The sequence below is a fragment of the Zosterops lateralis genome (assembly GCF_965231275.1).
Source record: "Zosterops lateralis genome assembly, chromosome: 1".
In the NCBI taxonomy this organism is placed as follows: Eukaryota; Metazoa; Chordata; class Aves; order Passeriformes; family Zosteropidae; genus Zosterops; species Zosterops lateralis.
In genome coordinates, this window is record NC_139762.1 from 129,820,418 (window position 1) to 129,836,317 (window position 15,900).

Genomic DNA, 15,900 nt, shown 5'->3' on the forward strand with positions numbered 1-15,900 from the left:
TCCCTGGAACAGCTCTCCAGGATTCTGAAAAGGCCACTTATAAGATCCTCTGTTTCTGCTCCAAAGTATTTATTCTGGATCACAGAATAATAAGCAGTCATTAAATTTATGTACTTTGTAGGCACTTAGGAAACAGTTTTCCCATCACTTAGTAACTGTTGGATAAGTAAAGCAGTGCTGCACACCAAGAAACACACAGGACAAAAGAACACTGGAAGTCAAGATTGTAGAACAGTTATAACTTCATGCACTTTGATACCTTTTCAGTTAATCACATATTTTGTGGTTCCATGTTTGGCACATTAGGTGCATTGAAGCTAGATTAACAACAAACAGCTGCTATTTATAGCATTTCCCCAGAGATGGGAACAGTTGCTGCTGCACTTTAAGACCAATCATGTTACATCTGTATTAAAATGAGAAGACAAACATGTTTTACTGCCAGCTCTGCCTGAATTTCAAATGAAAACCACTTTAGTTAACTTGTGAATTTCTCAGTCAGTCAGTCTCCAGCGTCAGCTTACACAGTTTAAATAAAACATCTCACCAACACACAATACAGCACAAAAGGATGTTAACAGCATGGGCCTAGGTGTAACAGAGTGCTCAAATACTCCTCCAAGATAAAAGTCAGAAATGGACTGCAAATGTCTCTAACCTGCAATAGCTGGACCTCAGCAGGTTCTACTACCATATCTTTGTCATTTCACAAACTCCTTGGCTCAATTGTCAGCAGCCATACGGGCTAAAATATGTTAAGTTCCACAACCCACAGATTTTCTACTCTCACTGCTGTCCTAAGCACCGTGAGAATGGAATTCCAGGCTCAGGACGGTTGCCAGGACATCAAGTCATAGCATGTTTGATCTCACTGTTTGCCATTTGTTTATATGAAGAAAAGGTGAATCTTGAATTCATTATCTTATAGGCACAGGCTCACCTCCTTCGGGCACCTACAGGTTAATGAGGCCTCAGCAGGCACAGAACAAGGACCTTAACCCTCATGAGGATGGTGGATGTTTCTGCTTCAATCACGTACAATCACACCTGCTCTGACACAGAGTCCTGTCCGGGGTGAACAGTCCTGCCCTAACTTAGAAAGAATTATACAATTATAAACAGAACAGAGACACTGGTGAGATGCTGAGCTTTACTGACAGCATGACAAAATCCATTTCCTTTTTCTCTTCCAATGCTTTCTACACCACCTGAAAACTTGATACTGCAAAGTTGCAGCTTGCAGTAGGTTTCACCATACATTTTTTATAGCTGGAACATTTGCTTACTGCCTACTGGCCAGCCAAACAGAAAGGATGAAGCAGGAAGGAAAGCTGAAGTATCAATGGGTTAATTTTTCAAAAGTACTTGCACACTGGGTACAGAGATGTCTCAAAAAGACACAGGACACCTGCACTCATGTCACATCATCGCCTCTGAAGATAAACGCACCCCTGAGAGCTTGATGCTTCACAAAGCAGTAATAACATTTCTTTTACTGCTTTAGGTTACTTGGAACTGCAAACGTGTTGAATTTAAGCATAGGTGCTTAAAATAAGGTTCACAAATCAAACAATTCTGAGTATATATTTTGATGAATTAAACATTTCTTTCAGCAGCAATGACTTTCAGAAGGCTAAGTCTAAAATACAGCAAACCCTTAGGAAAATATATCAAAAAAATGTCAACTATTATTTTTCCATTTTCTTTAACAATTTTACCCCCCAAACCCCAATTGCTATATGCAAGAATCCACGCTAAACACTTGGAAAAATGATTGAAAAAGGAGGAATAGAATTGGATATGCTGCAAAACTAGTTAAAAAAAAAAAACAACAAAACAACAACAACAAAAAAAAAACCAACCCCAAAAGACCACCAAAGCAAAACCAAAAAGAATCCCCCCAAAAACACTTAACACTTAAGAAAACATTATTTTCTCCTTTAATGTACTTCAATAATAATAATAATTAATATTGCTTGTAACATAAACTTGTCATATAAATATTATTTCAGTTCATAGTGATTATTTTTAATAAATATGTTAAAATCTCATGAAAGGAGTTAATGAGTTATTTATATATCAAACAGTATATTAAATTCTAGTCAATATATGGATGACCAGAAGTATACCTAAATGTGTAGTTACATCTTGAGCTCAATCACTTTTCACCAGACTTCACACACTTTCTTTAGTGTCCTACAGCAACCCTCATTTTCAACTAAGTTTCAGAGGTTTGAGTTATATTTTGCTGCAATACCTGTGACCAGTTATGTTTCACAGGTTTCAACCTAATTTTAAATTGTTTTGCCTTATACCTTTGTAAGAGCATTACCACCCATTCTTGATTTCTTACCCAGAGTTCAGAGATCCAGATTTGGGTTTGTTTCAATTCCAAATTAAACTGAAATTTTGGCCTGTGGAAATGGCATGTTTCTGCTCCCCTGGATTTATCCTGCATTTTGAAACACTTTGACATAGAAGGCATTATAAGAGTTTGGATCTACAAGGTATTTTATTGCCTAAATAGTGAGATGGTTCCCATTTTTACCAGAGTAACACAGTGGAATGAGAACGGTGAAGCACCCATTAAGGCTCTAAAAGGAACTGAGTAATAAAACCCCTAAACATTCACTTGTTTTATTTTTCTGTTTCTTGGTTACATTTTCAAAGTGTGTCCACTACCACTCTCATTACCATCAGCAGGGGGCTGGTAAATAAGCCTTTAGCCAGGGTTTAAAAAAATGAGCTTGTCAGTGGAAGTAGTGAAGAGATTCCAATCCGTTTCATTTCTAAAAGAAACAGAGTGGGACAGCAAAGAGAAAATCAAGTCCAGGCAAGCACCTTAACATACCTTTGAAGTCTACATTTGAACACTTCATAACCTGAATTGAAATGTCAAATTTTGAAATACACCAACCATAATTCCGGAAAGATAGCCTGGTTAGAAACATTGTTAAAAATGCAGATGACAGAAAATCAAATTAAATGCACCCAAATTAGAAAGTTGGAACGTTTAACTTGGTAAATATGTGTTTCATGAAGCTAGACTCACAGATGATGTTATGTAAACTAATCAACCATCATGGTTACTCTTTCCCTGCCCAGTGATCAAGCTGCTGAAACTGTACATTCATGCCAACACTGAGGATCTCTAGACACCGCAAGCCAGAGCTACTGAACTGTCATCTCAGAACAGACAACATCTCTTAAACAGATAAAATCTCCTGCCTGGTTTAAAGGTCAGAGATAGTAATCCTTCTTCTCCATTGAAGCCATAAAAGTACAGTGTTTAAAAAAGCATTGTGGCTCAGTAGGTACTCTAGCAGCAATTGCTAGTGTTGCATCAACATTTTCACAATAAAACATACTGCCAGAAAAGCAATTCCATGGTGTAAGCTGACACTGAAGACCTTGTACCGGGCACAAATCCTTCAGCACCATGAGTTTGTTTGGCATGATTTTTAACTAAGAAGTTGGAAGAAAATAGAAAGCAAGAAGAAAAGTTTTATAAATGGAAGTCAACAATGTAGAATTATATAATGTTTAAACAGAATTTGTGGTGCAGACAGTTTATTCCAAACATACATATAGCACCTGCTAAATACAGCTATGAAATCTGCTACCTGAAAAAGACTGAAAAGTTAAGATGTCTAAAATATAGATGAGCGTGTGAATAAAAGTTACTTGTTTTAGGGATTTCTTCGAAAGGGCTGGTTTTTTGGTTTGTTTCTTCCAAATTTTTGAAGACAAAAAGAGGATTTTTTTGTATATTTTCACCCACCTGCTCTGGGTACTTGCTTCCAACTATCTCTGCCACAGTGTTGAAGGACAGAGAGTCTGGATAAGTCTTAGCTCCCATCTTCAGGTGCACAACAATCTTAGTGCCACGGAGAGACATTCGTGACATCATTTCAGCATCTTCCACAGAGATGCAAGCAGTGGGAATTCGGGGTACATCAGGCTGGTAACTCTGCCCTCCAGTATGTGGACTGTTAAAAAAAACCCAACAAGACACTGTGTTAACAACTTAGCTCTGTAACATTTTTAGCATTACCGTAAAATTATTAAAAAGAATACATTCATGACTATCCCCACCATCCTCTCAAAAGGAACACAGCCACAATCTTTAATAAACCTTTTGACAAAATACATCAAGTGGTTTTAAACTAATCAGAATATCTGGCTGTTACTATTATATATGCCTAGGAATCTATTCATTGTCAGCTCTATTTAGGTCATTGCCATGCTTTGATATCACACTCTATTCACTGCTTTACCAGAAAGAAAAGCAATGAAAGGTCTAAATGAACAGGTTGTCATAAGTGCATTTTTTTTCCCATGACAAGTGATGAAATTAAAAATTGCTATTAAATTTTAATGCTATTTTCCAAATAACACAATTGCAGAACAGATGAAGTCAGCAGGAACCTCTGGAGATCATCTGGACCAACCTCCCTGCTCAACCAGGCCACCCAAAACCAGCTGTCCAAAACCATGTAAAATGCATGAAAATCTTCACCTGTGAGCCTCCTCACAGCAGCAGAAACATCTTTTATACATTTAAACAAACAAAAAAAATTAAATTTGGTTATTTTTAAGTCTTCTAAACTGGAAAAAACCCCCTTTAATTCCTGGAGGAGACATGTTAAGGAGGAAAGGAGAAACCTGCTTTGTAAGGTTATAGATTAGGTAAAATGGGAGAGATTATTCAGTTCTATTTATTTAGAAGAATAAATCCTTCTCAACAATAACAATTCATATTGTAATCAATAACATAACCCGCAGAGTAGATATGTATAAATAATTATTTCACATGGAAATACCAAAAACCAGTTACAGAAGTCTTACAGGAGCTGCTTCAGAGTATAGACAGACCTGTCTATTAAGTGACAACAGTTCAGGAAATTATTGCTCCCAGTTGTTTACAGCTGAACCTCAATTAAAGGCCAGTGTCTCTTTGCTTTGCAGCTCAGGTAACCCATGGCTCACCTTTGAATTAACATTTAACCTGAAACTTGGAATCTCCTGTGCCATGTAATACTCCCTGTGTGGGATAAACTCATGTTATAAATTCAGATTTTTTTTTTTTTTTTTTTTTTTTTTTTTTTTTTTTTTTTTTTTTTTTTTTTTTTTTTTTTGTTCCCTTTCTCTTTCTTTCTCTTTGTAGGGGAAAAAAAGGCAGCCCTCATCCCCACTTTTAAACTGTGATAACTTGCTCCATATGTAAAATAAACAGACTGGAAAAAAAAAGAAAGATGACAATTTCTTATACTAATGCTAAAAAAGCCCAAACCCTACATTCAATAACTGAGCAGAAACTGTTTGTTTCTGGTAATTTTAAATGAATGTTTTTGCCTGTATCTTCTGGCAAGTTTATGTCTTAGTACTAACATGGTGTGTATGCTGAATTGCAGTAATTCAGTTTTTATCACTAATTTCAAGGTCCTTGTTATGTCTCAGATGCTCAACAAAAGAACCCCTAAATTTGTTTCTTCAATTTAAACAGCAAGCACATTTCTTGCAGATGCTCCATCCCGATGTTCCACCACAGCTGTGGATAAGGCTTCCGACAACTCGCTATGATCCACACATGCTCACACACCTCAAGTGAATGAACCTTTGCAGGTAAAAAATATACCCAGATAGCCCAAAAAATAAACCTTGAAGTTACCCAGAAGTGCTATTTGCATGCTCGAACTACTACTCTGCCAAGATTACAAAGGTAAAGCCAACTACCCAAACTAAACCATATTGGCATGGGAAGGCAGAGCCAGCAACAGCTCAGATTCCTGTCAGGACCTGACAGGAATGGATGACTGCCCAAATAATTTCTACAAAAAAGGAAATGGACCCTAAGCATGACCAGTACAAAGACACAAAGCAATACCACAGTACTGTAGATTCCTAATGCTACAAGATGAACTCACATAGAAAACATCCATGGCAGACCCTAAACATCCTGGGATGCACCTGGTTAAAGTTTACATGCATGCAAAACATGCCATGTATTAAGTATATCATCTACATAATAAATTGCTTAATGAAGTGCCAAACATCAAAAAAAACCACCTAAGTAAAGCAAGTGCCTAAGTGCCCTTTATGCAGAGATAACCAAGAACTGGAAAGGCTACTGACCATATGGCAAGACCTGAGCAAGAACTGACAAAATAGAAATTACTAGCAGACTCTGTGTAACAGATGGAGAGAAGCATTCCTAAGTTTGGCTCAAAACAGCGCAAACAGTATGCAGTTTGGGAAAATCAGGATAAAGAAATTATTTTGGTGGGGGGAAGCAAGGAGGATGACAAGAAAGATTCTTTTTAATTGAGTCTGAACAAACATGATTTTAGGACTACTATCCCGAAAGAAGAAGGATCTTATTAAAATAAAAAAAAAATTCTCGCATTTACCATTCCTTGCACCTTGAAAAGGAAAGGAAAGGAAAGCATCACATAAAACCAGCTAGAGAGATCACAAAGAACCCTGACTGAATCAGCATTTGACTTTACAACACTGGTACCTACAGGCAAGCAAGGTGCACCTCTGGCATTTCCCACTAACACCTGGGAGTGATGTTAGCATCTGCTTCAAAAACACACTCTCTGAAAAACGATGTTGTCCAACAAACCCTAAATTAATACTGCAAAACTTTAAGGGTATTTAGGCTATTAAATATATGATACCCCCAGTCCAATGCCATAGTTCAGTGTTCAGAAGAGATGGTAAGTAGTTCTTCCATTATTTTTTATTTACCTAACAAAAGCACCTGCTTTGATTTTAGATCTACTGAATCACCTCGCATCCCTATTTAAACTACTAATTGAAAACATTTAATGTTACTACAAACTCATAGTCATCTGGTCCTGACATTCTTGTTAAGAGCTGACAAAATTCAGATAAATAAAGTGGTTGAGTTTTGCTTTTGATAAACCCCAAGATTTCACATCTTGGAAAGTATTTAAGAGAAGTGTCATGCTATGAATAAAAGCACAGAAAAGGCTCAAAACCCGCCACATTTTCTCTGTTAAAAGTACATGTCAAATTACTAGTAAGAAACAGATGTGGCTTGTATTTTACACAAAAGTGCAAAGGGAGGATTAAAAACCTCAAAAAGCAGCTAGTTAGTTTCTCTTCTGACTAAAACATCCAAAGGTGGAGAAACTAAAACATGTGGATGAAAAGATGCACTATTGGTGTCAGGTCAGTTCTAACTCTTTTTACTGTGGTAGCTGACCTTGCATGCTCCATTACTTAGTTCCTGCACTTCCAACCCTTATCTCTAAGATAAGCTAAAATGCCCAGGGAAAAATAAACTGTGTAAGAACCAGGGCTTCAAGCTAAACTGGATGCTCTGATGGAAAACAGATCTCAAGTTGAAGCCACAGGAAAGGACAGCAATCTCCTAAAGGGAGAAGTAAGCATGACATTACAAAGAATTCTAACATAGCTAAAAGGGAAAAAACCCCCAACCAATCAAAACTTGATTACACAAAAACTCAGAAATATTTATTTCATTAATTCGCATGCACATACTCCCAATGCACCATTCTTCACACAACCTCAAAAAAGCAATCTAGACTTGGGAAATACAAAATCAATGTTGTCTAAGTATTGCCAATGTGGTCTAAGTTTCCTCATTCAGACAAACACATTGCAAGACTGTAATTCCAAATGTGACCACCTGTTTTATACAGGACCCATGCAAAATTCACAGTATGAACCACATGTAAACTAAAAATTTGTATCATATTGGCCGGTTTTTAATATTGACTTAAATCATAAAATAAATTCCTGAATAGAAGCATAACTACATTAATCACTAGCTACACCCACAGCAAGATCACAGCCTTAACCTGGTAACAGGCTCACATCTTCCAAATACTTTGCTTTTGTTTCTCACTTGTATATTCTACATATCAGAGAAAATACCCTCATCGCATACCAAGCTTTACACTTTAAAGGGGGTGATGGAACATACTGTAGCAAAACAGAAGGAAAACTACACATCTTCCTCTTGCAGTTATCTATGGACAGTAGCTATTCATAAGTGCCTCACTCCTGTAACTTTCTCTGTAACACGAGCAGCACAGCAAAGCCCGAACTCAATGCAAGTGAATTCCCTTTTCCAGCACCACAAAGGCCTTACAAAACAAAAGTTGCTCTTGTGTGCACTACAACTGTGTATGTTTTTCCAAGATTCTCACCATTATCTGGATAGGGAGGCCAACTGTAACTGCAATTAGTCAAAATTTTAAAAGTATTGTTAATCTTCTCAGAAGAATTAGGTCTATAAAAATAAAATCAAGACTATTGCCCATTTACAACCACTTGGCAAAACATAAAATAAATAAATTCAGCCTAATTTTGTGTTTCTGTCATCATTTATGCCAAGATTTATTTGCTTTGTCTGCTTCTTATATTGTCTTTGTAGGATTTGATTTGTTGGTTTACAGTAAGTTGAAAAGATATCAAGACTGTCACATTCAAAACCAAATAGGAATATGTACAGAAAATTTTAAGAAACTGCAGAGTAAAAATACTATACAAATATGTGTTGGAGTCCAGGGCACAGGGAAAACCCCTCAAATTGCCCTGGGGGCTCCAAGATCCCTGCTGGGACCCCAGGAAAGCACTGCCTTTGGCCTTAGTCCATGGGAAAAACTGCCAACACTTATGGATTAAATGAGAACAACAAAAAAATTTAAATTAGATAGTAGTTTAGTTTGTCACTGGGTGAAAATTTGTAGTATTTAGACAGTTTTTAGAATGGAAGTAGATAGAAGCAAGATGGAGAATTTTGGGTGGTGTCTTAAGTTCTTCTTCTTCTACTCCATCTTCTGATGTGATGGTGGCACAGAGACATCGGTAGAATGTATTTGATGTAGAAAATGGCGTGTCTAGAATTGGTAGCAATTATTGGTACAAAATTGTAAACATAGTATGTTTTAAGAGTTAGTTGGATTAGAAACCTTTAAGGGACCTTGAACACCAGGTCTCGTGGTCTTGGCAGGTGGTGTCTTCCAGCACACTAAGCCTGGTGTGGGGCGGTGCGCAGACTTTTGAGATTAAAATTTAATAAACTCCTTTTAAGACCGACCTGCAAGTTCCGCTCATCTTTCAAACCCTGGCACATGACTTTAAAAAGGAAAAAAAAAAAAACTAATAAGGGGGATCTTAGACTTGAAATACAAGAAATACGAAATTAAATAGTATAAATAAATGAATTAAATTGTATAAATAAAATAGTAGTCTGTTACAAGATTATAATATCTGGAATCCAGCTCCACAGTGTCTCTTTCAGATTTCTTTGCACCAATCTTTAACTGGTACAGAATCAGCACAAATGTAATGGAGTGTAAGAAATGCTCCAGAAGCTACCAGTCTTACCAAGGAATATTCCCTTTGAAGAAGAACACAGTGTTATTCTGTTACCACATGGATTCCATTTAAATTAACATTTAGAAAACTGCATATAGGGAGTACTAGGCACTCAATAAAGTTAGGCTTTGCCAAACAAACATAATAGCTTTGCCACAATTACACGTCCTAGGTTAGAGAACATAACTTACACATATATGTTTGTATTTCACTACAATATTCAGGAACACAAGTACCAAGAGAATTCTCCAATATGTACAAAATCTTTTAAAAATAGCATGGATTAGATATGGTTTGCCAAACAAGAAGCAGAAAACAACTCTGAATAGTAAAATGATCAAATGAAGTTCGATGACTTCTACCCTGGGACTATCCAACTGCTGGGAAAGTAGAACAGCTTTCCAAGAATCTGTAGAAAATGAAAGTTTGCATCAGCTGCTCTTCAACTGAAAAAGAAACTTGCTGGATCTTACAGACATGAGGATGACTCTCCAGCAGCTGACATCTTGAGGGAATTATTTAAGTCATACACCTGTTTGGCCTCCTTCTGCTCAGTACAAATCACCAAGCTCTGTCCTTCTGTGTTTACATGCCTGCCTTGTGAGAATGCAGCTGCCTGCTGCACGCTACAATAGGTGCATTAGGAGAGGGCTCCCGGAGTGAACACCACTGGCAATCCAAACTGCCAGCAGCTGCAAGGATTCTGGTTTCATAGGCTTTGTTTTTAATTTTTTTTGTTGAATTTCTAGCTTCTCAGCCTTGAGCACAAGTCTTATTTACATCTTTGGTGACCCCCTCTACCACCAGAGACCAATGCGCACAGAGAACAAATTCAAAAAAACCTCACTGAGAACAGATGTTATATTTTATACCTACAGGAAGGATATAAATACATTCAAACAAACAAACAAAAAAGAAATCAAAACCCAAAACAAGAAACTCCCTTAATTTTCTTTATTCAGAAAGCAGCAAATCAGACAAAGAAGCATTACAAGGCCAGCAATACAAAAGCAAACTAAGAGCTAGATGTCTAGAATACTGACCTGTTTTTCATACTGTCTCCATTTAATGATGGAAATTAAAAACATTTCATTGTTATAATTAACTCTTACATCAAAATTATTGAGCACAAATAGGTGTGAAGAGGCATTAGAGCTTTCAGGGTACCGTATCAGTCCTTCCAAGTCTCTGATTCATTAGAGATAGGGAGCAGCAGAGAGGATCAAGCTCTCCCACAGAGAGGCATATACATACACACCAGAAACATGAGTCAGCCCTGGCACTGAATATAATACATCATGGGGCAGTGCAGGGAGCTTCCTCCTCCTTTCAAAAGATGGTCATGGTAAAGGCTAATGCACAGCCAACACTCAGCTGAAGGAAAAGGGTAGGGATAGAAGGTATTTGTCTTACCACCATAAAACTTCTCCCTTTTAATCAGCTGACCACTGAGGCAAACAGAGGGGAGCAAGGTCTGAAATAAGGCAGAAGAAAGTCTCAAATTCACAGAACAGGATATGGATGGTGCTCTTCGTTTTTCCTTCCTTCTCCATGCAACCTACCATTCAGGGCAGCATGTTCTTTGGTCCTCCATAAAAACCAAACCAATCTTAAACTCATATGCATCTAGGAACTATCTCCCTTCAATAAGCTGTGGCAATGCAAACAAAGCCTCAAGGAGATACACTTTTAAAGTGTAAAAAGTAAGATGGTTATCAACAGGAATACAAAGGTAGTCAAGGAAAACCATAAGGTAGAAATGGCAGTTGACAGAGGGTAAACATGTTTCTGAAGTCAGCAGGAGACAAAATATCTATCAAAGGCAACTATGTGGATGGATTAAAGAGAAGAACTTTTAAAAAGAAAAAACTAGATAGTAGAATAACACAGTTATTATCATCTCAGACAGCATGGAATTAAATCCCAAAAGTAAAATGGAAAAGAGGGAATGGAGAAATCTAGTTATCTTTTCTTCTTTTAGTGAGTACAGCTTTTTCCACTGAAACACTTCCATTAACTTCAACAGAAGGAGGCGGGACAACAGGAGAGAAGACTTTAAAACCTAACTGGATATGAGAGGAAAGTGAAAGGAATGACTGGATTCAATTTTAAAGAATGAGCAAAAAAAAAGCCACTGCAAGACACTTGTCCAGGTGAGCCACAATATTTTTTGAAGAAAATTGGAACTCTGAAAAATCTTCACTACGTAAATGCTTCTTTCACTCCCACACTTCTAATTTCTGTAGAATATTAAACATCTTTTTGATGTTCTATTAAAGAATCTAATACTTTTACCATTCAAATTAAAAAAAATAGTAAAAATAATACAGATGGGGGTATCACTTATTTTTCCTCTCCACTGAGAAATTTTAGGAGTGTCACTTGAAAGGGATTGTTTTAACTATACCTGATCATTACATTTGCCTGTTATCTAGTTCACACATTATACAATTCCACTTATGCAATGAAAAATGCACTATAAATGCCTAAGTGATAAGAAAACTTTATCTAATAGTGTATTACACTTATTTGATAAACTTGTTCTCCAATAAATGGTACATTTTTATTTCAAAAATTCAGGCAAGTCTTGCCTGTCACTTCAATCTCACATACACCCTGAATTTTTAATTTTTGAGCCTGAAATCCACTGTAAGCAGAGAAGTTCTTTTTAGGAACAGAGTGTATTTCTGAAGTTCATTATAGTATTTTAACTCCGGGGAACTACAGCTTAATACTGAGCAGCCCAGCAAAATGTCATGACAAGTATGAGTGTTCTATCTCCACCTCTATTTGTTGATTTAGGCAGATTGTTTCAAAAGCATCATATTCTACATCAGATGAAATAAAAATTGTCCCAATAGGTATGTATTTCCTCTTAACAGCTCCTTTCCTGTCAACTAGTCATGTCTGGGAAATGAAGAGTGTCAAGTTTGAAAAAAAAATCCAGCACAAATCATGACTGAGAGAAGGACTGAGTAAGTTTTGATGATCTTCCTGTGCTACAGGTTTCTTCAGGGGCATGTAGGAACAACACCTGGTATACAGCAGTTTTCACAAGGAAATTAATGTAGGGGTTTTCTGAGAAAGTGGTTCAGTCTTGAGAATTCAAGTCATTTTCCTTCCCCAAAAGGAAAAGAGAAATTGCTGACAAAATGCAACACTTTCTCACTGTTTTGTTTTTGCTATCAAGTTTGTTGTGCACTTCAACGTACAGTATATAGTAATATTGTTTTATATAATGTTTGACAGTTTGTCCTCTTCCCATTTAATCCTGGAGCTACAGCAACTCCTTCATCATCTTCTGAACAGGAGAGAAAAGATTATTCTCAATTCACCTTTATGGGTTTCTTTAATACCTAATAAAGAGTACCTATGAGAGTCTGTGCTGGAAGAGAGACTATCTGAAACAATATAATTTTCTCTCATTTTCATTAGTTGATCCATGCTGCTCAGGAAAATGATGTTGGAAAAAAGGCAGCAGGCTGTAGGCTGGTACAATGATGATCATCACTTTTACAGTCTGCGCATAAATTAAAATACACAAATGATTTTGGACCTGAACCAAGAGTTACAGGCACACAGCCAGTCAGATCAGATGAACTGTCGAGGTGACATGGGTTTAGGGATATGATGAGATTTCAGACTACCTGAAAGTGACAGCTGTGAGAATGCCAGAGCTCTCCAAGTCCACTCCTGGTAGCTCCAGGAGAAGGGGATTGTCAGAGAGGATCACCGGCTTCTCCACTTCCTCCTCACCCCTGTGTGCAGGGTCTCACTCGTGTTCAGGCAGCCTCCATGAGGAGAGGCATGCAGCAAGTCACCCCACAGCCTCAGGGCTCAATACAGGAAAACATTGAAGATCATTTAGTGCAACACTGCAAGACAGTAACAGAATAAAAAGTGGGAATTTTCTTCCCAATGTTCAGGTTCTAAGTAGTTATTATTCCCCCACCCCACAAAGTACACTGTGCAAGAAAATTATCTTCCTGATTGTGAATGATTAATGTTAACACTGAGACTGTGTATATAACTTCCTGAATAATATAAATAAAAAATCTTGAAAAAAACTATACCTACTTAGAAAGAAGTGCATCATGTAAATTTTAGAAGCAGAACTGTGTTTTACAAGCTAATATATACACAGGTTGAATTACCTTGCAGCTGCCAAGCTAAAATTTCTTCCTCTAAAATAATCTATACTACACTTCTGTGTAAGTATAGTAGAGTTACTTAAATTATTCACTAGAAATTGTACTTGTTTCAAATCTAACTTGTCTATAAACAGATACTGAATTCTACAGAACAAACCCAAGAGTGTGCAATTCATAACTATTTATCAAATGATTTAAAACAATTGTTTTGTAAGTGCAGCCCAAAGACCACCTGCAGTTTGCAAAGCCTTTTTACACCCAGCTCTCAAAGTGGCCTTTTAATAATTTCATTCACATGCTAAAGTTTCACTGACCTGCAGTGGAATCTTGTGATGTAGCCCATATACCGATTAATACCAGTATTAACAAAACTCCTGTTTTAAGGGGACAGTGCTTGATCCATGATCTAACTCCAAAACTGGTTCACTTGCAATGAACAGTTGATGGTTGATGTGACCCAGGATACACTGCAAATCACATGGTAGCACTTCTTGCTGTCAGAGTTATGAAACTGTTGAGCAGCTTTGCTGCAAAAATGCTGCTACAACAACTTCTCCTTGGAAGCTCATGATTTGTCAAACATTTGGGGGAAATAGACCTGTCTAGGACCATCCTTATGAAACTATGACAGTCAGACGGTCCAGCTCACAAGCTCTGCTTCCTGTTAACTTTGTAATGGCCTGAAAAACTCATGTGAAGGTGGAAATAACAGTGCATTTGTGGCTAAGATTTCTGCCATGAATATATTTGGACTAAAATGAAACAAAACTTAAAGCTTCAGACACCTTATGTGGGAGATCCTAGAGGACAGAATGGAATTCTCCTTTCCTTTCTCAGGAAACTTCCATGGAAAAACGTCACCTACAAGTCTAATGCTTTCCAGTGGTGTTCTCCAATTCCTTGTCATCTTATTGCAATTGCCTGGATTCTGGCATCCTTTCACTAAATGTTAAGCCAATCCATTAAGTAAAATCAAAATAGTGAAGGAATAAAAAATACTACTCTATATGCAAAGGGTGAAAGGAATCCATCACTGGTTGTCACTCAGAATTACCATACAAAGATTTCCATGACTGAAACCTAATTTTAGACACTGAAAAACAGTTATACTCCTAAAAACATAAGTTGCAGCTGCACTTGTTATTCCAAGTAGCTCTGCTAAAGTTTTCTCATGGGTCTGCCTATTCATGTTGCATTTCTGGCAAGATTGAAATGTTAGCATTCTCTCAGACACTGTAGCACACCATTTCTGTTTTCCTAGTCAGCATTATAAACTAACTAAAAGAAGAGGAGGGAAAATCCCCATAACTTTGTGGAGTTACAGCTTTTGGATGGTCTCTCAGATGAATTCGACTGCCCAGGATTTTGGCTGCATGTGGACAGTGTTGAGTCCCTTCTCAAGGTCTTTGAGTTTAAGCACAAACTCTAATGCCCTTTATGGACATACAGAGCATGTGCTCAAGTTGCCTAGTCCCTTCACATAATTTCTGGCACTCCAGTGTTTCCTCAACAGCAACTGCAGCCTTCTCAAAACCCCAAACTGGGAGCCCTGAAAATTGTTCTTTCCTTCTATAGAGACTGCAGATAGAGATACTCAGAGGGAGACACAAACTGTCCTCAAAGCAGGATAACAAACTGCTTCCTGAAGAGGTGCAAGCAATACACAGATTACAGAAAAACAACTAAAATCTCCTTACATCTTTTCTGGGAATTCACTCTTTCCAAACCCCAGATTTTTGGCAAAATCATATTTGAATCCCAGAACCTGATCTTTAAAGTTCATGTTGTTCTTGATGATATAAAATGTTACTATGAAAAAGGCTTTTACTTTTCTGAAATTCCAGCTCCTTCGTGCTCTTTTCAGTGGGTTTAACTCTCTCATGGTGAGTTAATACTGAATTTAACTCAAATCCTTTGAATTACAGTCAACAAATTATTTTTAAACTCTTAGATTTGAAAAAATGATATTCCTACATAATGAACTGTATTCTCTGTCATTCACCTCCTGCCAGAGTCTTCCCACAGATCTGAATCTCAATCTAGCAGAATTCAAAAATCAACTTAAAAAAAAAACCCCATGGTTATATAATGGATTGTTTATCAGCAGTAGTCACCCACTGTTACGTGGTAATACAACCGTTACTTGGTTTTGGCACGTGCAGATTTTTGCAGAATCTACTACTGACTACTTAAACACACTTTAGAAGAGTTGACTTCTAATGTTGTCTTCTTTATGGTAAACAACGTACAAATGCTATCCTAAATTAACAATCAAGAAATATTAATATTGCTTATGAAGAGAGAAAGAGAGATAATACTGTGACCTGCTCAAGATCCTTCAGAGGCAGAAGGCAGAGTGATGAATGGAACT

The 15,900-nt window shown here is 37.2% G+C and overlaps 1 protein-coding gene across 1 annotated transcript in view; it reads right to left on the bottom strand.

The window, feature by feature from the left end:
* CPQ (carboxypeptidase Q) overlaps positions 1 to 15,900 on the bottom strand; it is a 167,495-nt gene that overhangs the window by 101,246 nt on the left and 50,349 nt on the right. Inside the window, exon 4 of the mRNA XM_083876832.1 lies at positions 3,782 to 3,989. Within this exon, the coding sequence (XP_083732958.1) occupies positions 3,782 to 3,989 (208 nt within the window). The remainder of the gene's footprint in view (positions 1 to 3,781; positions 3,990 to 15,900) is intronic.